The sequence below is a fragment of the Amphiura filiformis genome, chromosome 1, assembly GCF_039555335.1.
Source record: "Amphiura filiformis chromosome 1, Afil_fr2py, whole genome shotgun sequence".
NCBI classification, from domain to species: domain Eukaryota; kingdom Metazoa; phylum Echinodermata; class Ophiuroidea; order Amphilepidida; family Amphiuridae; genus Amphiura; species Amphiura filiformis.
The window spans coordinates 47,030,152-47,056,199 of record NC_092628.1 but is presented as its reverse complement, the minus strand read 5'-3'; the positions used below and the strand labels follow the sequence as shown (position 1 = coordinate 47,056,199).

Below are 26,048 nucleotides of genomic sequence, written 5' to 3'. Positions count from 1 at the left end.
CTTCGTCACTTTTGAGTGTTTGGTATCAAATTTGGTATCAAATTAGAGCTAACAAGATTCTGCACACAACCGTATCAATCAAATTTTCATAACAAGATCAGGTTTTGGTGTAGGACGAGTTACATGACTGCGGACTTTCTTTATTTGAGCAGTTTATATTCAATAACCCTTACACGATATGCCATATAGCATAGAAGTAAAGCAACGGAAAAATATGACAAGTGAATGATGTACAACCTTTTGCCCAAAGTACTGTATGCACCTTGACATTTCCATGTGTGCAGTCTTGCCCAATCTGAATGTTTGGCCTTTTTATATTGAATACGACTGTCAATTGGATTCCATTTAACCCTTCGAAAGCGTCGATATTACCTTTAATAATGGGTGTGGTTTTTTTTCCAAGAACGACTGAACAAATACCAATTTCTATACTAAATATCTGCTAATAGCTGAATGAATTTTTTGACGAAACACAGATTTGAAAATCTTATATTTTGTCTATTTTGAAAATTTTTGTTGGTAACTGTTAATTCATAGTTCCGGGATCTATGGTTAAATTAGAGTATCGCATTCTTCCATGGTCTATGATATGGGAGCTATCCACAGGTTGATAACTACCTACAACACATTAGTGCTGCAGCTAAGCTTTCAAACTGGGCGCCATTATGCACGTTCTGATAGAATCATGAGAGTATAAGGGCCAGTGATAATATTTTTTAACAAGATCTGAGCATTTTCAATTTCTTACCCCCCTCCCCCAGTAGTCAATTCAAAATGGCCCCATGTCTTAAAATTAACATTACATTGGATGTTGTATAACTATTGCTTCTATCAAAAAGTGCACGATGCTTCAGATTAGCATATATGTATATATTACATAGGTTTTCGTCAAAGAAACTACTTCTTATTCAGTTATTGATGAATCGGATTATCATAGTTTCGTACCGTTTTATATAGATGAACGTGATGGAATTTTTGACTTACGCGTTCGCGTGTTTTTTTTTTCGATCAACGCAGCAAAGTAGGACCATGCTGCATTGCAATAATTCCGTGCATATTAACTTTGCGATGACTAAAACGTAATGCTATTTTCAAACATTATATATACTATGATGCAATTTTGCACTGTATGATGTTTTGTTTTCATACTGCATTTTCAAGCAAAACTCGTCTTCAACCCTTGTATATAACTGGAAACTTTTTATCATTTGTGCTAAGCTCGTTGTTGAGAGCTATGTGCCTCTTTGACTGACTCAAACCCAACATAGTCTATTTAGAATTGCGCGATTCATTTAGTAGTGATAAAACGCACAGGAAATTTACTAAGCAACGTAAATTGACATACTGATTCAAATAGAAATAAAGGTTTCTTCAGATACGAGCGCTGAGAGGCCTTCCTTTACTTTAATACTGTCGAGCTGAGATGACCTACTATAGCAAGGTACTGTAAATTAATTTGTGATGTTTGTATATATTGACTGTGTATGTATATTTGCATTGCTTCAACATGTTCAAGAAAGATTTTTATAATTAGCTAGCTGCTTAAGGCATTTTTCCGTGACGCATTGCTTTCACAAATGAAAGGTTGGATTTTAAATTTGATCAATGTGCCAGGAAGAGTTGGAGTTCAATATCAGTTATCCCATCCAGCTCTTTCCATCCACAACAATGTTGAGCGAGTTAGTTTAACAGGAATAATTGTTTAAACCAACCTGTCAATGAACCTTTTTAGATTTTAGGTAATAATAACCAATCGACCATTGGTGCCCACCAAAGGACGGTGCATTTGTATGGTTTCAAAATCACCTGTCAATGTTATTTCCCTGATGGTATACGCTGGCGAAGTGACATAATAAATCGGATTAACTACCATAGCAATAGGTGAAAACAGTTTTGAATATATCGCGCTGCACTACAATCTGGTTTCACTCATCACCTGTGTATGTCTGCAATCATAGATTGAATACCTTACCGGTCTTTTCAAAGATATTTATCTTACAGGTGCGAGTGATCAGCATGATATGGTTCAATGCAGAGGTACCACGTGAACGTACCAGTGCAGCGTGGTAGAGTCAAAAAAATGTTCACCTATTGTTATGGTAGTTAATCTGATTATTACATAACTTCGCCAGCGTATATTTAGATAATACAAATTTGCTTCAAGTTACCGACAACCAAAGGACGGTGCATATTTTGTATGATTCAAACTCACCTGACAGATATAGATTCCCTCAAGGTACATTATTACTACATGCAATAACCAATTTGCTATTAACGTCCGCCAAAGGACGAGGCATTTTTATGGTTCAAACTCACCTGTCAATACCGTCCAACAGTAAGTAATCTAACTTTCCCGATGGTACATTAAGATTGACAACATTTGGAGTAAAAACTAATCGTCTATCATACGAAGTGCCTCGACGGAATATCCTTCCAAGAAGATGATCGGAAGGCCCACAGGTCCCGGGTTCATTTCCTACTGAGAGCTGACCGCATGACAGGGGTCTGTCTGATAAAGCCAAACCGCAGCAGTACCTATCTAGACGATCTGTGATCTAGGAAGAAACGGTGGAAGATATAAAAAGAATATAATCATCTGTAATATACAGTAATCATTTAGTGGATCACTTTATTTGGTTTCAGGTTTGGTTAAAGATTGCCTACCTATCAAAATGATCGCTATTCACAGTTTTGAGTTTATTGAAAAGCAAAAGCAATTGAATATATGAATACAAAAACCACCTAAGTCCATACTTTGGCCAAATTGAGTTAAGCATGGGAAATTGTTGTTATACATAGGCCTGTCATATGCATTAAAGAACAACCCAAATTCATTCTCTGTGTCTATTGGGCATGTGAAAAATAGCATGTATGAAAGAATCACCCAATTCCATGATTTGAGTCTTGTAACACATTGATTGAAATCCAGTATGTATAAAAGTCCACTTGTAACACATTCATTGCTAGAGAATGACTTTTGAACAAAAAATGGGTTTAATAAAGGAAAGTGTGTGGTTTATATTACATGGCAGAATGCTTATCAACATTATACATACCTGTGTGCTTTATTTTGTATTATCTTACTAGTGGTAATCTCATTCTAACATTGTTGTCTTTGTATTATGATTCAAACAACCACCTAAGTCCAAAATTTAAAATGAACCCCACGAAGTCCCTGAAATGCTAATCGTCATACCTAATACAGGTTAATCCACTCATTTGCACGTAAAACTTACCATATTGACCAGGTAAATCCAACTGAAGGAATTAAAATGATACACGGGGTTTTCTCTCAAAATAACTTCGCATGGACTTAGGTGGCTTTTGTATTCATGTATTCAATTGCTTCTTCCAATTTCCAAATGCAGCATCATATCCTCTGATCTTCAAAGGACCGCAATTTATAATGTTATGCTTTTTTAATAACTAATATATAATTATGGATATTATGTTGCATTTTTGGATGTGGCTATATGTTTTCTATATACTAGTAGATTTAAGTAGTTAATCATTTTTTGAATTATCATTGTTTTTTATTGCCACGTTCCTGTTGTTATTGTTGTGTTGTTGTTGATGGGGATGTTACCGCAATAGTGCTGAAGTCATTTAGGATGAAAGAAAAGTACTGCATAATAGTGTCGATCATTTACAACAATGTAGGAACTGAAGCGGGTGATTTAGGTACCGAACTTAAAATGGTCATCTTCGAAAGTTATTCGTCTATTATTAAAATATATTTCATTGTGAAAAGCATTAACCCTGATTACCACGATAAGTACACTGAACTTATTGTTATATATAGAGAGAGAATATTAGAACGGTTTTCCATTTCCGTAAAAGGGTATCAATGCACAGGAATCAAAGTAAATAATGAGAATCCCTCACGTCAGTGATCCATCTCAAAGCTATTCCATCAAATTGAGAGGTAATCGCCCTCAGAATGATGAACTATAATCATCATCTGAGTTATTATAGCAAAGACTTTGAGTTGTGTCTCAGCATTTAACTTGATATTGGCAAGTAAGCATGGCGCAATGGTTAGAGTACTTGCCTTTAGTGCATGAGGTCCCGGGTTCGATTCCCGGCGGTGGCGATTTGCTGGGATTTTGACTTGGGAAAAAGAAAGTCTGAAATTAATTGGCAACTTCTGTAGATTAAATTCAGACTTCCGCTCTCCCATGGTTCATTTAGAATTGGGTAAATGAATCATGAAAGTACTCCGTCCTTCGGAGGGGACGATAAGCCGTCGGTCCCGTGTACAGAGAGCCATACCTGTACATGTATCTCGCAGGCAGTTTCGAAAAGAGTAGGGTGTTAACCCCTGACTGTTCCCAACCCGTCCCGGTGTTCAAATGGACCCCAATGGAAATAAGCTTCAATAGAGGCTTTCTTGGGTTATCCAGGGTTGTCAAAACCCGAAAAAATAATTATAAATTATAATTATAAGTACGTTCTTATAACTGTGTGCCTTTAAGGTGTATTGTAAAATAGTCCTGCCGATTTCTATAATAAAGGTACAGCTGGGGTACATAGCAGGCGATATTTACATATTGTTGTACTAATGTAAGCTTTTCCGTTCAATAAATGGCACAGCGATGAACAGACGTTTTTCGTGTGTTTGAACAGTAATCACGGAATTTGGATTGTGGGACAGCAGTCTCACATGATATTAAGTTGCGAGGCTATAGGAGTGCGAACAGCATGAAAGTGTATTACATAACTATCTAAAATATCAGCAAAGTTTTGAAATGGGAGATACGATTCGGCTATCAGAAGGTCATAAGCTTCAAATGTGGTGGTCTTTTTCTTGTCAAAAACAGAACATAATTGAGCAGAGTGCAGACAGTTACTCTTTAAAAAGACATGGAGCTTTGTGAGATAGCCAACAGGCAATAAGGAGCAACAATATCGTTTTATAGACATTTACGTCTCATATTTTGAAAGCCTAAGCCTCTTTGTCATGTTTATGGGGCTCGGATACGATATGCATGACAGGGGCCCTGTTTGGAATAGAAATGTAGAATTCCAAAGTAGTATCCCGAAATGTCTTTATCGTGGAGACAACATTCTTTGAAGTCTACTAGGTTTAAAACCAACCATCTCTCTAAAAGAGTAATATTATATAAACGTTTGGTAACCAATATTACTGTTTTAGAGAGACTTTGGTATCGACTGATCACAATTAGGTAACAAACAAAGTATTTTCATCCGCAATTTCGATTCATACCCAAGGAGCATTCACACTGTTGTCTTCCTTTTAATCATCATGTTTATAGCTATTTCGTTATCGGCATCTTTCATTATCCAAACTAATGAGAATTGTCTGCTAATGAAATCAACTACAAACCTCGTTTAATTCCACAAATTACAGATGTTCTATAAAGTAAAGCGAAATCATGCTAACAATATTGTTGCTATAGTAGATGTTTGATTGCTGATATAACAAGTGGATTTCATTTCCTGACGAATACAATCGTGTAAAGAGTGAACGTAATTGAGTGATAGCAAACTAAATGTCAGTGGAAAACAAGGAGTCTAAGATGTTTCTGTAAAGGGATACAATAGCTGTTATGTGCTCAACTAACAAACCTTACACGCCGTTAAGTAATTTTGCCGTATGTATCGATTGAGATGTCTATTTGAGAATAAAATCAACGCTTTTTTCTGGAACTCCTAACAATGGAAATTGGTTTGTAGGTTAGGGTTACGTTTTAATGTTGGGAACAGGGTTATTGCTGAGGGGAAGAGACATTGACTTAGAATTGAATTAGTGGCATGGATAATGATTTGCGTGAATTAGAGGTGTGCATTAGGGTTTTGTTGAGATTCGGGGTTAGAGTTACGTTTAGAATGTTGTCATTAGTAATGGTCGGATCTGTTATTAACTTGGGACAGCTAATTAATGATAGCACTAGAAAACTTAAAAAGTAATCGTGATGGAAGAGCATATCCAGGTTTTTCTTGCTATAGCCGTAAGTAAACATTTTTTTGGAACATGCACTAAGATGACGAGCTGTCTTTGGAAAACAAGTTGATTCTAATGACGTTTCACAGAGTCTATCATCGACAATATCGTGACGATCGCTACTAACCAAATCAAGATTAATACCTTGTGTGCAACTATTTGACTTTCCACGTACAGATTCCATCTAAAACTTGAAGGGCCTGACAAAGAACCACTAAACATGATAAAGTAGTACAAGGCTTGGTCGTACTTGTTTTAACGGAGGTTTCATAAAACTATGTAAACACAGTACTCCCAGAGCACTGTATTTTCCCCCTTTTAGTTGACTGCTGCCAGGGAAAGAGTAGTCTAAGAGTTAAAACAGCACAAACAAGATGGCAAAAATCGGTACTAACTCGATCACGGTAATTTCTTTGGGACGACGTAGCTAACGCTTTGAAGTCATCCAGTATTTTGACTTTTGGTACCGCATGGTGCGTATCATAGTTCTGGGATTTTATCGAATGTGCCAAGGCAGGCTATCACAGAGGCATTGAACTTTATACATGGAGTTGGATAGATTAAGGTTACGCTAGATCAATTTTGTTCCGGGCAGGTATTGTAAATGGAACATCAAAGTTGAACACCTGAATACAAAGAATATAAAAATGTTTCACCAGCCGGGTGAAGTATGACAAGTGTCAGAGACAACGATGCTACTTTTATGTCATGCAAGTGTTGACCCTGCATCGATATCGTTGTGTTTCCTGCTCATCTACTACTTCCATAGTAAAAAGTATCATTGCACAGGAGAACTTAATCAAGGCGAAAAATGAGATGCCATCGAAACCGTTAGTGATCCGTCTCAAAAGCTATTCCATACTATTTAGAGGTAATCGCCCTCAGAATGATGAACTGTAGTCATCATCTGAGTTATTATAGCAAAGACTTTGAGTTGTGTCTCAGCATTTAAATTGATATTGGCAAGTGCGTCCTTATCCCCGGGGGGGGGGGGGCACTCCAACTTTGGAGGTGACGCGTATGTAGGGCTGTTAAGACCCCTTTTTCAGCATCGCTGTCACCCAAAGACCCCATATTTTTTACGAACACATGCTCTGTCCATGCTCTGTCACCCAAAGACCCCCTATTTTTTCATTTGATCTGTCACCCAAAGACCCTTACAAGTCCAATTTGAACAGCAACTTTCATTTATCATGGATTTTGTTACTTATTTTGAAAAAACAAGGAAATTTGAAGCCATTTAGAACTAAATACTCAATTTTCGAGGTTTTTGCGGCGCTTTTCGGCTCTCACCCAAAGATTCCATTTAAAAAAAGGTCATGTTCTCACCCAATGACCCCATATTTTTCACATTTTGCTCTCACCGAATGCCAAAAATCATGCTCTCACCCAATGACCCCATATTTTTTACATTTTGCTCTCACCGAATGCCCCTTAGTGCGAAAGTGCCAGCCCTACACCTATATCCATTTCATATTGAAGTGCCCCCCCCCCCGGGTCCTTATCACTATGTCCCTTTAAGGTGTATTGTAAAATAGTCCTGCCTATTTCTATAATAAAGTTACAGCTGGGGTACACAGCAGGCGATATTTACACAATGTTATACGAATGTAAGCTTTTCCGTTTAATAAATGGCACAGAGAGGTAACAGACGATTTCGCGTGTTTGATCAGTAATTACAGAATTTGGATTATGGGGCAGCAGTCTTGCATGATATTAAGTTGGGAAGCTTAAGGGGGGGCGAAGCAGTTTTGAAATTGGGGGTATGTGTGGGCCTTCTGAAGGTCATATGCTTCAAATGTAGTGGTCTTTTTATTTCTCGTCGAATTACGGAACATAATTGAGCAGACTTTTAGTCTTTAAATTCCGAAATATGGGGCTATGTGAGATAGCCAACAGGCAAATAGGAGTAACAGTATCGTTTTACAGACGTCTGCGTCTCAAGTTCTGAAAGCCTAAGACCATTTATATGATTTGGGGCTCAGATACGATATGCATTCCAAACCATATCCAAACGTCCCCATAGATAGGATAGGCGATTTGTGCTTATTTGGATATGGAGATTTTATTCTTTGATCATCTACCATATTTGAAACAAAATCATCTCTCTAAAAAAACAATATGAACGTTTGGTATATCAACAATTGATCACATTTAGTAAATGCAAACACAAGTATTTTCATCCGCAATTTCGATGCATACCCTCGGGTACATACACACTGCTGTGTTATTGTTATTCTTCGCGTTTATTGCCATTTCTATGATTTCGTTATCGGCATCTTCCATGATCCAAAGTAATGAATATTGTCTGTTAATGAAGTAACTAAAAATGGTTTAATTTCACAAATTACATGTGTTATAAAGCGATGTTTTCTAACAACTAATAGCTGTTGCTATAGTAGATATTAGAATGGTGCAATCTTTTTTCTTGTTTGTCTTCTGTCTTTTTGTATGTTTTGTATATGAGTGAGAGTGATCGTTGTCTTCGTCCATAGTCTTTGTCTCGTCTGTCTCTCTTTGTACCTGTTGCTCAAAAAGAATTTTTTGATTATATATAATTGTTCATGATCGTTGGGAACTGATGGCTCATTATGTATGTCTTTTCTCCCTCCATCAGTTCCAAGCACAGGGAATAAAAAAGGTTAAGAATGTTATCCAAAAAAAAAAAAAGAATGGTGCATTTCATTTCCTGATAAGAAAAAAAAAAAAAGAATAGTGCATTTCATTTCCTGATAAAAAAAAAAAAAAGAATGGTGCATTTCATTTCCTGATAAGTACAATCGTGTAAACATTAAGCGTAATTGAATGATAGCAACCTAAATGTCAATGGAAAACAATATACATAAGATGTTCTGTAAAGGGATACAATAGCTATATTGTGATTAACTAACATGCCTTACACGCCGTTAAGTAATTTTGCCGTATGTATCGACTGAGATGTCTATTTGAGAATAAGGCAACACTTTTCTTCTGGAACTACTATGAATGGAAATTGGCTTGAAGGTAAAGGGTTACGTTTTAATGCTACTGCAGGGTTACAGCTTTGGGAAATGAAATTGACTTAGAATTAGCGGCAGGGGTAATGTTTTACTTGAATTATGGGCTTACATTAACCTAATATAACGTTTGTTATTGATTCGGGGTTAGGCTACATTTAGAGTACTGTGATTGTTACATGTAATACAATGGACGGACCTTGTTATACTTGGCACAGCTAAATGATAGTACTCCTAGAATCAAAAAACTAAAAAGGTGGTCGTGCTGAAATAGTATATCGAGGTGTTTTTTTTCTGTATACAGCTGTAGCTGTAAATAGGCCAAACCTTTTTGGAACATGCACTAAGATGACGAGATATCTTTGGAAAACAAGTTGATTCTAATGACGTTTCACAGAATCTATCATCGACAATATCATGATGACAATCGCTACTAACCAAATCAAGATTAATACCTTGTGTGCAACTATTGAACCAAGTATAAGGCAACTGAATCGCAGATCCAAATTCCGTCTAAAACTTGAAGGACCTTACTAAGAACCACTAAACATGCTAAAGTAGTATGGGGCTTAGATATACTTATTTTAACGGAGTTTTCATAAAACTATTCAAACACGGCAATGATACTTTATTTTCTCCATTTAGTTGACTACTGCCAGGGAAAGAGTTAAAACAGCACAAACAAGATGGCAAAAATCGGTACTAACTCGATCACGGTAATTTCTTTGGGACGACGTATCTAACGTTATGAAGTCATCTAGTATTTTGACTTTTGATACCACATGGTGCGTATCATGGTTCTGGGATTTTATCGAATATGCCAAGGCGAGGCTATCACAGAGGCATTGAACTTTTACATGGAGTTGGATAGCTTAAGGTTACGCTAGATCAATTTTGTTCCGGGCAGGTATTGTAAATGGAACAGCAAAGTTGAACACCTGAGTACAAAGAATATAAAAAGGTTTCACCAGCCGGGTGAAGTATGACAAGTGTCAGAGACAACGATGCTACTTTTATGTCATGCAAGTGTTGACCATGCATCGATATCGTTGTGTTTCCTGCTCATCTACTACTTCCATGGTAAAAGGTATCACTGCACAGGAGAACTTAATCAAGGCGAAAAATGAGATGCCATCGAAACAGAATAGTGATCCGTCTCAAAAGCTATTCCATACTATTAAGAGGTAATCGCCCTCAGAATGATGAACTGTAGACATCATCTGAGTTATTATAGCAAAGACTTTGAGTTGTGTCTCAGCATTTAAATTGATATTGGCAAGTGCGTCCTTATCACTATGTCCCTTTAAGGTGTATTGTAAAATAGTCCTGCCTATTTCTATAATAAAGCTACAGCTGGGGTACACAGCAGGCGATATTGACACAATGTTGTACAAATGTAAGCTTTTCCGTTCAATAAATGGCACAGAGACGAACAGACGTTTTCGTGTGTTTGAACAGTAATTACAGAATTTGGATTGTGGGGCAGCAGTCTTACATGATATTAAGTTGCGAGGCTAAAGGGGGTGCGAAAAGTATGAAAAATATCAGCAGAGTTTTGAAATGGGGGACATGTTTGGGCCCTCTGAAGGTCATATGCTTCAAATGTGATGGTCGTTTTATTTCTCGTCAAATAACTGAACGTAATTGAGTTGTTAAATTCCGAAAAATCGTAAGATATGGGACTTTGTGAGATAGCCAACATGCGATACGGAACAATTGTTTTATCAGACGTCTGCGTCTCAAGTTCTGAAAGCCTAGACTTTGTATCATTGTTTATGGGATTGGGGCTCGGACACGATATGCATGATCATCAGTGATAATAGAGAATTCCACACCATATCCAATAGGCGATTTGTGCTGATTGGATATGGAGATTTTATTCTTCGATCATCTACCATGTTTGAAACAAAATCATCTCTCTAAAAACAATATGAACGTTTGGTATATCGACTTAGGTATTCAACAATTGATCACATATAGTAAATGCAAACACAATTCGTCGGCTGTATTCCATAGTGGCGTATAGTGATTTTTGGTCATTTTTTTGAAAATTGGCACATATGTTTTTAATTATGTTCTCTTTCATTTTTCTAAGTCTCATCAGTCATAATTAGCTAATTAATTAGTAATTAATTAATTAAATGTGGCGTATAGTTACAAAGTGACATTTTCGTATTCCATAGTGGCGTATCGACCATACGCCACTTTTTATACACATTTTATAATTATGAAATATCGGCAAAATGAAAAACATCGTACGTCATAGTGGCGTACACGTATCGGACCTATACGCCACTATGGAATACGAACGACGAAAAGTAATGCCATAGGGATTACACGGCGACCGAGGTGGCGTACGGTTAACGTTAGGTTAGGGTATTGCGTTTTGTTCGTTTTCCATAGTGACGTATAGTTTTATTTTCAGTTTGCCAGCAATAGTATGTATTTATTTCTTTTGAAAAATATATAACAATAAAATCTATTTAGTTTACTACAGAAATTTCACATCATTTACAAAATATAATGAATGTCTGATTTACACAACTCGATTTTAAATTGGCATTTCTTCAAACCCGATTTTCTCGAAAAGTTGTTTATTCGCGGCGCCCCACTATACGCCAGTATGGAATACGGACGACGAATTTCGATGCATACCCCCGGGTACATACACACTGCTTTGTTATTGTTATTCTTCACGATTATTGCTATTTCCATGATTTCGTTATCGGCATCTTCCATGATCCAAAGTAATGAATATTGTCTGTTAATGAACTAACTAAAAACTGGTTTAATTTCACAAATTACATGTGTTATAAAGCGATGTTTTCTAACAACTAATAGCTGTTGCTATAGTTGATATTAGAATGGTTCATTCCATTTCCTGAGTACAATCGTGTAAACATTAAGCGTAATTGAATGATAGCAACCTAAATGTCAATGAAAAACAAACAATATACATAAGAAGTTCTCTAAATGGATACAATAGCTATATTGTGCTTAACTAACATGCCTTACACGCCGTTAAGTAATTTTGCCGTATGTATCGATTGAGATGTCTATTTGAGAATAAGGCAACACTTTTCTTCTGGAACTACTATGAATGGAAATTGGCTTGAAGGTAAAGGGTTACGTTTTAATGCTACTGCAGGGTTACAGCTTTGGGAAATGAAATTGACTTAGAATTAGCGGCAGGGGTAATGTTTTACTTGAATTATGGGCTTACATTAACCTAATATAACGTTTGTTAAGATTCGGGGTTAGGTTACATTTAGAGTACTGTGATTGTTACATGTAATATAATGGCTGGACTTTGTTATACTTGGCATAGCTAAATGATAGTACTCCTAGAATCACAAAAACTAAAAAGGTGGTCGTGCTGAAATAGTATATCGAGGTTTTTTTCTGTATACAGCAGGCGATATTGACACAATGTTGTACAAATGTAAGCTTTTCCGCTCAATAAATGGCACAGAGACGAACAGACGTTTTCGTGTGTTTGAACAGTAATTACAGAATTTGGATTGTGGGCCAGCAGTCTTTCATGATATTAAGTTGCGAGGCTAAAGGGGGTGCGAAAAGTATGAAAAATATCAGCAGAGTTTTGAAATGTGGGACATGTTTGGGCCCTCTGAACTTCTGAAGGTCATATGCTTCAAATGTGATGGTCGTTTTATTTCTCGTCAAATAACTGAACATAATTGAGTAGACGTTCAGTCTTTAAATTCCGAACAATCGTAAGATATGGGACTTTGTGAGATGCGATAGGGAACAATAATTGTTTTATCAGACGTCTGCGTCTCAAGTTCTGAAAGCCTAGACTTTGTATCATTGTTTATGGGATTGCGGCTCGGACACGATATGCATGATCATCAGTGATAATAGAGAATTCCACACCATATCCAATAGGCGATTTGTGCTGATTGGATATGGAGATTTTATTCTTCGATCATCTACCATGTGTGAAACAAAATCATCTCTCTAAAAAAACAATATGAACGTTTGGTATATCATATACCAAAGTATATCGACTTAAGTATTCAACAATATTGATCACATTTAGTAAATGCAAACACAAGTATTTTCATCCGCAATTTCGATGCATACCCCCGGGTACATACACACTGCTGTGTTATTGTTATTCTTCACGTTTATTGCTATTTCCATGATTTCGTTATCAGCATCTTACATGTTATCCAAAGTAATGAATATTGTCTGTTAATGAAGTAACTAAAAACTGGTTTAATTTCACAAATTACATGTGCTATAAAGCGAACACGTGTTTTCTAACAACGAATAGCTGTTGCTATATAGTAGATATTTGAATGTTGCATTTCATTTCCTGACAAGTACAATCGTGTAAACAGTGATCGTAATTGAGTGATAGCAAGCTAAACATGCTAAATGTCAATGGAAAACAAGATACATAAGATATTCTGTAAAGGGATACAATAGTCATTTTGTGCTTAACTAACAAACCTTACACGCCGTTAAGTAATTTTGCCGCATGTATCGATTGAGATGTCTATTTGAGAATAAGGTAACACTTTTCTTCTGGAACTACTATGAATGGAAATTGACTTGAAGGTATAAAGGGTTACGTTTTAATGCTACTGCAGGGACATAGCTTTGGAGAATGAAATTAACTTAAATTGTGGGTTTGCATTAACCTTAACCTAACATAGCGTTTTGTTGAGATTCGGGGTTTAATAAGGTTACATTAATAGAGTGCTGTGATTGTTACATGTAATATAATGGACCTGTTATACAAAGCTTAATGATAGTCTACAATCAGAACTTAAAAATTAACATCGTGCTGAAATAATCGAGTTTTTTTGTATAAACACCTGTAGCTGTAAATAGATAAAATCTTTTTGGAACAATGTCATTGGAAAAGAAGTTGATTCTAATGACGTTTCACAGAGTCTGTCATCGACATTTGCATGATGATTGGTAGTAACATAATAAAGATTAATACCGTGTCTACAACCATTTGACTTTCCACATACAAGGCAACTGAATCTCAAAGGCAGATTCCGTCTTAAACATGGTTAAGAGCTACTGACGCACTGAAGCAATACGGGACTTATTGGTACTGTTTGAACGGATATGTCATAAACAAACATAGCAATGATACTGTCGATGTTAAGAGCAGCCAGGGATACAGTTAAACAGCACAACCATGATGGAAACTAATCGGTACTATCTCAGTCAGCTAATTCTTTGGGACGTAGATGACGTACTATAAGTGAAGTCATCTAGCATTTTGACATTTATATTGTGTATCACTGAGGTCTGGGATTTTAAAGAATACACCAAGATGAACTTGAGTTAATGACTATCACAGAGGCATTGAACTTTATGAGCTTGATATTGCAGAACTTAAATCATAATGTAAATCGATAAGGGTGGACATGGTGGGAGGAGTTGCTCAAAAAAGGAGCATGTTCTAATAAAAACATTACATCAGAACGCACTAAAACAATTTCAAGTGGTAAACACTTTGCGCAGTGTTGCGTGTGATGAAAAGTAGGTAAATGAGTACTGCAAACGTGTACCTCTGCTCTGGCCTCATGAAGATGTTTAACTCGATATCAAAACTCGACCGGCGGTTGACCGCCTGTTCCGTCCGGTTCCATCCGGTTGCTTTTGTTCTAAGTAACCGGACAGAACCGGCGCGGTCGAGTTTTGATTTCATCCCTTACGTATCTGTATCAATATAGGTATACTCTACGATCCGGAATTTGTACAGAAGGGCATATATTAAGAAAAGAGAAGTTGATCCAGGCTCCAGATTCACAGACCACCACTTTAGTATGTCATGATTGTTTCAAACGGTAGGAAAGGGGTTTGATAATGAGTGCCCACGAAGTAGCTTACCTAGGGATGACCCATAAACGATGAGTCCTACTGCGTCAATAGAAATAGATATAAAGAAAATTATACGTGACCCACATTTAATGACAGGTAATCAGAATTCAAAACTTACTTCCTTATTTATATGTATCGAAGAGCATGAGAAGAGTTCAGAGAACTTTTGCTGTTTGAAACAGATGTACTTAAAGATTTAACTTAAATGAAAGGAATCTAGCAAAAAATACAGTATGTCGACTTTAATAAAAGATTATAAATTCGCTTTTTATATAAAGACGCGTTTCTCAGATTGGCAGGTCATTAACATATATCCCACTTCGGTTATTGCTTAAATTAAAACACGTGCTTATTTCACTTTGCAGACGATCAATCAGGTGGGAGAAAAAACACGTCAATGTATTTTCGCGCCATTTTAGTGCACTTGAAATTAGAGTAGAGAACTCATGACACGTTCAGTACTTATCGGAATTGAACAATGACACGTAAGGTGGGATGATACTAAACTGGCATGGGAGTAACATTGTAATACATTGCTTCTAACGAATGCCACCTGCTAAAATAGGCTACTTACTTATGATGGTCTTTTCAAAATCTAAAAGCATCACGTCTTCTCCCAGTATTATTTTGAGAAGTAATATAAACATATTATATATGTAACTATTTCTGTTCCGTATTCAACTCTAAGATTATTCTCAATACAATAAACTTGTCTCAAGCAAAATTCAATATCTCTTTAGACATCGTTTGGAGAATTATCACTATAAAACATGTAAAATGTGAACACTTTTGGCTGCAACGCGAAACATGTTATCTAGCATGTCTAACAAGTATTAGTTGTTTCTATAGTATAATGTTGAATGCTAATATAGTAAGTGCATTTTATATCCTGACGAGTACAATCGTGTAAACAGTGAACGTAATTGAGTGATAGCAAACTATATGTCAGTGTAAAACAAGGAGTCTAAGATGTTTCTGTAATGGGATACAATAGCTGTTATGTGCTCAACTAACAAACCTTACACGCCGTTAAGTAATTTACCGTATGTATCGATTGAGATGTCTATTTGAGAACAAGGGCAGCGTTTTTCTCTCAAGAACATGAAGAATTGAAATTGGCTTGGAGGTTAGGGTTACGTTTTAATGCTAGTGTAGGGTTATTACTTTGGGCTGAGTTAGAATTATTGAATTAGTAGCAGGGGTAATGTTTTGCCGTTAAGTAATTTACCGTATGTATCGATTGATATGTGTATTTCCGAACAAGGGCCGCGTTTTTCGTCTGGAATTCCCAAGAACATGAAGAATGAAAACTGAATGGGATGTTACGGTTACGTTTTAATGCTAGTGTAGGGTTATTACTTTGGGCTGGAATTGAATTAGTAGTAGGGATAATGTTTTGCTTAAATTAGGAGGGTGCATTAGGGTTTCGTTGAGATTCGTGGTTATAGAGTTACGTTTAGAGTGCCGTGATTGTTCATATTAAGGACGGATATGTTTTATACTTGGGACGAATACTCTAATCAGAACAAAAAAGGTGATCGTGCTGAAAGAGTATATCGACGTTTTTTCTTTATACACCTGTAGCTGTGCATAGGGATATTTGGAACTTACATTGAGATGATGACATGTCTTTGAAAAACAAGTTGATTCGACATTATCATGACGATCGCTACTTATCAAGATTAATACGCGCATTCTAGGATTACAGCTCATTAACATGAATCCCACTTCATTCATTGCTTAAATTGTACTAGTACTAGGCCACATGCATATCCCACATTGCAGACGATCAGGCAGGTGGGAGAAAAAACACGTCGATGTATTTTCGCGCCATTTTAGTGCACTTCAAATCAGAGTACAGAACTCATGACACGTTTAGTACTTATCAGAATTGAACAATGACACGTAAGGTGAGCATGGTGAGATGATACTAAAAATGGCATGGGAGTAACATTGTAACACTTTGCTTCTAAGGATTGCCATAACGTCTTCTCCAAGTATTATTTTGAGAAGTAATATAAACATATTGTATTATGTAACTATCATTATCATAATTCAACTCTAAGATCAATACATTAAACTTGTCTCAAAATAAATTCACTAGAGTCTCTTAAATTAATCTTAGAAATGTGGTTTAGATTAGATGATTTTGCCAGAACTGAATAGTGAATAATCACTACAAAATTGTGAATACTAAGTAATAGCTAATAGCTATAAACAGAAAAAATGATATTAACAACTAATAGTTGTTGCTATAGTAGATGAATGGTAATAGTAAGTACATTTCATTTCATGACGAGTACAATCGTGTAAACAGTGAGCGTAATTGAGTGATAGCAAACTATATGTCAGTGGAAAACAAGAAACCTAAGATGATTCTAGATCTGTAAAAGGATACCGGGGAAAGGGATACAATAGCTGTTGTGTGCTCAACTAACAAACCTTACACGCCGTTAAGTAATTTAGCGTATGTATCGATTGAGATGTCTATTTCAGAACAAGGGCAGCGTTTTTCTTCTGGAACTCAAGAACATGAAGAATGGAAATTAGCTTGAAGGTTAGGGTTACGTTTTAATGCTAGTGTAGGGTTATTACTTTGGGTTGAGTTAGAATTGAATTAGTAGCAGGGATAATGTTTTGCTTAAATATAGGGTGTGTATAGTATAGGATTTTGTTGAGATTCGGGGTTATAGAGTTACGTTGAGAGTGCCGTGATTGCTAATAATTATAATGTACGGATCTGTTATACCAGGGACATGTAATTGATAATCGTGCTGAGCTCAAAGAGTATATCGATGTTTTTTTCTGTATACAGCTGTAGCAGTAAATATATATTTTTGGAACTTGCATTGAGATGGTGAGATGTCATTGGAAAACAAGTTGATTCTGATGACATTTCACAGAGTCTATCATCGACATTATCATGACGATCGCTACTAATAAAGATTAGTACGCGTATTTAAGATCGACAGGTCATTAACATGAATCCCACTTCATTTATTGCTTAATAGAACACATGCTTATCCGATATAGCAGACGATCAACTAGGTGGGAGAAAAAAAAACACGTCAGTGTATTTTCGCGCCATTTTAGTGCACTTGGAATTGGAGCACAAAATTCATGACACATTCAGTACTTATCTGAATTGAACAATGACAAGTAAGCTAAGATTATACTTAAAATGGTGTTAGAGTAAAATTGTAACACTCTGCTTATAACGATTGCCATTTCCTAAATCAGGCCAAATACTTATGGTTCTTTTCAAACTCTAAAAGCATCACGTCTTCTCCAATTTTACTCAATTCTAAGATTGTTCTCAATATCACAAACTTATCTCAAGAGTTACAGTCTCTTCAGTTAATCTTGGAAATTTGTGTTAGACTGAATTTTGTCAGCGCTTTGAGAACACTTTTAACTGTACCTTCACCTATAAATAAAAGTCATCCACTTTAGGAAAATAATCCTCCAAACACATTTAAGGCCGTTAATCATTTTGAAGCATTATCGTAAAGCCTGTCTGAAATACGATCGATATAATTATGAAATTGTGGAAGTAGATTAAGAAATACGGGATGTCATATCATTTTACGTACCTTTGACAATAATTGTCTAAGGATATTAACCGCGAATGTGTTTGTAAATTGAAATCTATATACTTGGACTATAGGTTGCCGCAGAGATATGGTTAAGGAAGCTGTATGTGCAAAAGAAAGCACGTCTAGCATGTCCTTTCCACATCCGTGAGTTTTGGGTTTAATGCAGATCGTGTGTTATGGCAGAAGTGTTTTACGGTAAGATAGTTGTAATCAATAAGCAATCAGGTAGGTCAAGAGGTTGAAAAAAGATCTAAATATGTCACTTAATGCAACATCTGATTTAGATCTAAAAAAAAGGTTTGCCTAGCATTTCTGGTTATCCTTTCTTTCAGGTTTTGACATATTTAGTCATCAGAAAAAAAATCGGGAAGCCATAAATTGTGTCGGAACACATTATTACAAAATAACTTTACCTAGGAAAAGAACATATCGTTTTTCGTGAATGTTTTTTGTTTTAATTTTCTTTTTTTACAAACCGTTTTTGCTTTAATAATAAATATATAACCGATACGTAATAACTGTACACGGGAGCTTGTACCTTTTCCATGTTTCACATGTTTCAGTTGCACAGTATGATACTAGTATGATAAAGTTTATCTAATGTTTCACCCAATTGCAGCGAGTGTTTAGCGTGCTCATTGACGATGGTTTGATCTTGAAGACAAAATCGGAAAAGTCAAACAAAATTGTGTCACTAGTGTATAGCGTTGATTAATTTGTGCATAATTATATCAATCATGGGAAATGTATAGAAAGCACTTCGTGTTCTCGCATGTTGGTACAAGAGCCTTCTACAGTTTTGCAATTAAGAAACGTTCATATACAATTCGAAAAGTACGAGTTTCCAAGTGTTTATTCATCCATGCATTCCGATAGCATTTACCTGTATTTACATTCCGTCTTGGGACATTTTTATGTCAGTGAAGGAACTACCTTAACGCGTAGCAAAAATACCCATAGACACATAAGTAGCGCAGGTTGTTGGAGCACTTATGCATCAAAGGATCTTCTCCACACACTTAGCGAACTACTTGAATTTGAAATGTGCTGTTCATGATTTTACTTTGGCTGTAAGGTACACAAGCAACCTAATTCGAATTTTTAAAAAAATGGAAGTCTATTGTCTAGAAACCCACAATCAAAATTAAATTTCTTTTGCTCCCAATTGACGCCGTTCAAACCAAATATGAAATTAGTATACTCAGTGTAAAATGCTGTGGTCTGTCGACTCCGCTGTAGACAGATTCCGCATGGAATGGGTTTTATGTATTGGTATATTTTTTTAGCTGCTATATCCTGGTTGCAGGGCTAGATGGAGGAGGATTAGGGCATGCATATCCTGTAAACATGTAAGATATTCATGAGGTTGGTCATTTTGATTGCATGAATTTTATTAAAGGTACGTTATCAATAAATATAATTTTACCACATTTCGGTGTACATTTCACAATTTAGCAAATCCATTTGGTTGCTTTTAGTAGGAGTGTTTTAATGTATAGTCGGCTCTGAATTATAGTCGCCATTATCAATTAATATGTCATTTATTCACTGACATGTTTGGGAGCACTCAGACTTTTGACTTTGATCACAGAAACAAAGTCAATGAAGGCCTTTTTAAAGAAAAGTCAGTGGGGATCAGAAGAAAATCTATAAAAACCAGAAATACAGCTCATTAAATGGCTGCAAATTGAAAGGTTGAATTCGCACACGTATAGCTATATCCCAATAATTGTGATGTCAGATAGAATGACACGAAAAAATACACAAGTAACGACAAAAATGTGACAGAACTGCAGAATGAGATGATTTCAGAAGAAAAACAAAACAAGTGATGGAGAATCCTTGGATTTAAAAAAATATTTTCTTAACAAATTATCTTGTATAAGAACGCGCGTTTTATGGGTTTTTTAATGTAAATATTAAAATTAGACAATAAAGTAGAGTTTTGGGAAATTACGCGTTCGCAATTAATTACTAAATGAGATTTCTTATTACAATCGGCTCGGGGGGAAACTGAAATCAAAAGTTGTGCAAACATTGTGGATATATCTTGAGAAGATAAGCATCTCTGTATTATGAAGAGCTTGTTTCCAAACCATGTTAAGTCCACAACCACATGTTTCTCATTTACTTGTGTGATACAATCACAAAGTTAGACATTAGCAACAATGCAGACTATTGTTCGCATTTGGGAAACAAAGGCTAGCTCACAAAGTATTGTTACTGTGCGTCCATCCACTATTTGCTTTGTAATGGTGCATCCAACTGAAATCACTGTACCTATAGCATCAACACCCATTGCAATATCGCACAGGGAAATCAGAAACATGTGTTTGTGGACTTAATGTGGTTTAGAAACAAGGTCTTCGTATGTAAGGCAGAGGAAATATGATGAGAGAAGCAAGTGCCCATATTAGTGTGTGAGCAAAGTAAGATGATAACGTTTTATTACCAGATTACGGGTATCCAATAATATCAATTCATACACTCTTTGATAGCAAGAACCAATCAGAGCAAGCGTTAGAAAAATCCAAAACATGCATTGATTGTGTATATTGTGCACTCCGAGTACTACGTGCAGGGTTTCGCGCGCGTTCGTGTCGCGTAGGATTGATTCATTTTTCGGGCGGGTTAACTGATGAATTTACATTTGTTTCTATTTTCCAACATTTTTAGCGATAATTCGTTATTAAAATAGAAAAATCGCGTGTTTTTTCGGGGCTCGTGCATTAGACGCATCAACATCAGCGCAAGTGCATTATTTTGTCTAATTTCTCTCCCAACAAGTAAATTTGTCTTGTCTGATTGTATCTATGAGAAAACAAATATTTGCATACAAACCTGTAATAGAAAATCGAACATAGCCAATCCTGAAATTTCATCTGGGGACACACCTTCACAATCTTTACTGGTATATATCACATCGCCTTTCTTGGCGCACTGTCGGAACTTATCCTTACTCCAAAACAGGACGTCTTGTGCCATGTGTGCGCCGGAATCAAAAGATGTGATTGGATAAATTGTTCCGGCCCGTATGTTACCTTGGACATTGGACAATCGGTAATCATCGGGTAGATTTCGAGCTACACACGGTAAAGACCGATTAAATCCGAAAATTCTGTCAACATGAAAGGCGAGTACTTCGTGGATGTGGTTTCCTGGCAACACCATGGCACACGTATCACGTGATTTGCACTTTCCCAGAAATGACCCGAGGTCACCGTGGCGCTGGTTAGCGCCACTTTCAAATATCCTTTCTGGCGCTCTAAAGAGCACCGCTTTTCTTTGATCACCGAAAGTAGAAGGTAAAGTACGAATATCACGAATCTCCTCCTCTGATAATAACCTTAATGTTTGTATATCCTCATTACTAAACCACGGAGGCTTACTATAGTATCGTATATTTCCAGTTCCAGATGCTGAAGGGAGCTTTGTGGAATGCGGGCGGATTGATGGCATTGAAGCTCTGGGAGATCCTCGAGAGGTTTGCTTCAAAATTGCGCCTCTAGCAGATGAAATGTTCCCGTGATGGTATGTTATATGTTCCATAACTGGTTGCGTTTCCTTTGCTTTCATAGATTTACTTTTTGCATAAAGTTTGGTATTACTTGCTGGTTTCTGGTTGGACGCAACCTTAGGTTGTACTTGCGTGTCACTTACAGGCTTTTTGTAAATGAACTGTCGGCTTTTGTTGGAGAGTGTCATGATTGGTTGCTTTGTCACTGACGTTATGTTTTCTAGTTAACTTATTTGCATCCTTTGATTGTGCTGAAGATTTAAGAGTTATATACCGTACATTTGGCCTGTCAGTCGTTAATGATTTTTTCCTATTTTCATTAATATTCGTTTTTAAAGAGTTACTTTTTCTGGACCGCACGATATCCTTTTCAGATGGCTCTTGTTGAACAGATTTGACATGGATTTCTTCTACCGGATCTATAACTTCCCAGTGTGGTTCCCCCGTATCATCCCAGTTATCATCTATAGATATCACCTTCCGGCGAATTGGAAAGTCGCTGACATCTGTGTCAGGGGGTGGCACTACAATGTTTTGATTCAAACTCCAGTAGAGTGTGGTATTGAGTGCAATAAGCGATGTTAATCCAATAATGGCCCATTGTATTCTTGTGGTTAATAAAAGTCGTCTTCTTTGGAACAGGTGGATCCGACAGCGAGACCTCATCTGTGAAAAGAAAGCGAAAACAACATTTTTAGATATTTTAGGACCATAATATTATTATAAGCATTTACTTTATATTAATGACCATTATCTGTGAGCTTTTCTTATCGATATACCACATTCAACCGATACACTGATATCTTTTTCATCATTGTTTATTTTGTTAGTGTCTTACACTTTAATGTATAGACGATGTTTTAAGAGCCAAGTTGGAAAGCCTAGTCTTAAACTTAGTGTGTCTTAATTAAAGTGGTACTACACCACTTGATAAATTTGTGACTATTTTTGCATTTTTCTCAAGAAATAATAACACACTGGTAACAAAAGTTAGATATATTATAGGGGCAAGGAATCCAGTTACTACACTGGTATTTCAGTGACTCAAGACAAGTTTACGTTATTTATGATAAGAAAAGAGATACAGCTAGAATGTAGCTCATTTCTTAACATATAGCCTACCACTTGTCTTGAATCACTGAAATTTCAGTGAAGTAATTGAATTCCTTGCCCCTATAATATACATAACTTTTGTTAACAGTGTGTAGTTATTTTTTGAGAAAAATGCAAAATCAGTCACAAAATTTATCAGGGGGTGTTGTACGACCTTAAATCATGTTAACTTATAATTAATCCTATAGGTTTTAAAATGGCCTTTTGAGTCTCATATCCAAAGGGGTTACAATACCGGCATGAAACTTCATACGTGGGGAGTGTGGGAGCACGGTCAACTCAACCATGTCAACCAAAATGGGAATATCACCTCATGAAATCGCACCACCCCTTTAAGACTAGTTTTAAAGAAAATTAAAACATTCCGTACTGCTCATAGCTCATTGATCTCCGCAGCCGGGTATCAGTTTGACGCACAGTCTGTATGTCGGAGACGCGTGAAAGTGATCGTGGTGATCAAATTAAACTGTGTCTGAACGTGTAATTATCCGTTTAGTATTAGTGAAGTTGACGGATGCCACGTAAGTTATAGCTGCAGTATAATGGGCTATTTCATTTAAAATCCACACTACCCCTGTGGAAGATTTAGCTAAAGTCTGCCACAGAGGGAGTATGAGTTTTGAATAGAATAGACAATTGGGTAACTTCTATTTGAAATACTCACTCCAGTTGTGGACAATATACCGGTAGGTAACGCCATAATACAGAGGGAGTATGGGTTTCAAAATCATTAACCCTGACCAAATACATTTGAAAAACATACTCCCCCTGTGGAAGATATTTCCAAAATCTTCCCTAGAGGTAGTGTGAATTTTAAATGGAATAACCCGATAGATCCAAAAACAAAAAATAACGTTTGTTTTTAATGCAGAATTAAAGCTACATAGTAATCCATGAATTTACTTCTGGTTGAACACTCTCCATAGCTCTGAGGCGATTTGACTGACAAGAATCAGATGTTTAAATGGAACCAAATGTAGTCAATTTCAACATGTAAATGGCTTTGTAGGTTGACATACTATGCAATATTAGTGTTGGCATGTTGGCATGCTTCATTATCTACACTCAACGAAAGAACTAGTATAATCACACGTTCTTGACAACATGAAGATACGCCAAATACTCCTTACACTAACACTCATTATACTCCTTGACAGTTACATGTGACACAAGTAAAGACAAAGATTATGATGTGAAATTATTATGTGAAATAAGGCTATTATAAATCTACGAGTCGAACTACTCGTTGAATAATGTAATGTATAATAGTAAGTTCACTAACACCCTTGCTAAACGATTTCTGCTAAGATTCAGATATAATGTAATCAATTATAAATGTAGTGAATTGTTACATAGTTAACATACTATGCAATATTGGTGTTGGCATGTTGCCATGTTTCATTGTCTGTAGATCAATGAAAGAACCAGTATAATAAGGACTTCTTGACAACATTATGATACGGCATAATACCCCTTACACTAACATTCATATACTACTATACAATGTCATTTGACACACTGAGTAAAAGACAAAGATTATGATGGTTAATATGATGTGCAGGCAGGCTCGTATCCCCGAAAAAATCCACAATGGTCCACTTTTTTGCTATTTTGTCAAATAAAGGTGCAAACGTGGGGGGGGGGGTGGTTATAAAATGTCCACTTTTTGACGACAAGGCGTTCAAAAAGTTCAATGGCCGGTATTCACAAAAGGAGACTATAACTTTAGTCCCGGCCAATGGTAATTTCGGGTGGTTTAAGGTCCGCTTTTTACAACACATCTGCGCAAGTGCGCTTTTCAATAGAAAATGTCGAACAAAAAGTTCAAACTTCTTGTTGAATTATCAAAATGTATAGTGCTCGCAAATTCCCCTCCCTTGCTTTCGCAGACGAGTTGACTGCCAAGATCATTAAGTGTAGTCAATTTCAACATAGCTTTGTAGCTTGATATACTATGCAATATTAATGTTGGCATGTTGGTATGTTCTCCTGTCTAGAAAGAACCAGAGTATAATCACGGCTTCTGGAAACATTAAGATACGACCAATACCCCTTACACTCATTAGATTCATTGACAGTTACATGCGACACAGGTAAAGACAAAGATCATGAAGATTATGATGTGAAGGTATGAATTCACGTTATGTCAAACTTTTCGTTGAATTTACGAAGTGATAGTATTCGCAAACACACTTGCTTATAGCAGATGATTTGACTGCCAAGAATCAGATGTAATGAAATAAGTCAATTTCAACATGGCATAATATGCAATATTAGTGTGTTGGCATGTTGACATGTTTCATTGTCTATAGATCATCGAAAAAACCAGTATAATCACAACTTCTTGACAATATTCAGATAATACACCTTACACTAACACTCATTGATTATACTCCTTGACAGTATTATGTGACACAAGTAAAGACAAAGATGATTATGATGTGAAAGTATGTGAATTAAGGCTATTCACGAATCCAACTACTCGTTGAATAACGTAATGTATAATAGTGTGTTCACAAACACCCTTCCTTGACGATTTCTGCCAAGATTCAGATATAATGTAATCAATCAATTATTCAATTATAAATGTAGTGAATTGTTACATAGTTAACATACTATGCAATATTGGCGTTAGCATGTTGGTATGTTTCATTGTCTATAGATCAATGAAAAAACCAGTATAATCACAAGTTCTTGACTAACATTAAGATACGACAAATACCCCTTACACCTGCACTCATTATCTTTATTGACAGCAACATGCGACACAAGTAAAGACGAAGACCATGAAGATTATCATAACTTCTTGTTGAATTTACGAAATGTCGCAAACACCCTTACTTAGCATGCTTAGCAGACGGTTTGACTGGCAAGAATCAGATGTAATTAAATCAATTATAAATGTAGTCAATTTCTCAATTTCAACATGGCATACTATATGCAATATTAGTGTTGGCATGTTGGCATGTTTCATTGTCCATAGATCAACGAAA

The 26,048-nt window shown here is 36.3% G+C and overlaps 1 protein-coding gene across 1 annotated transcript in view; it reads right to left on the bottom strand.

Moving 5' to 3' along the window:
* LOC140147964 (Golgi-associated kinase 1B-like) overlaps positions 1-26,048 on the bottom strand; it is a 67,430-nt gene that overhangs the window by 7,036 nt on the left and 34,346 nt on the right. Inside the window, 3 exon segments of the mRNA XM_072169773.1 lie at positions 2,317-2,555; positions 21,267-22,105; positions 22,107-22,608. Coding sequence (XP_072025874.1) covers positions 2,317-2,555; positions 21,267-22,105; positions 22,107-22,608 — 1,580 coding nt within the window.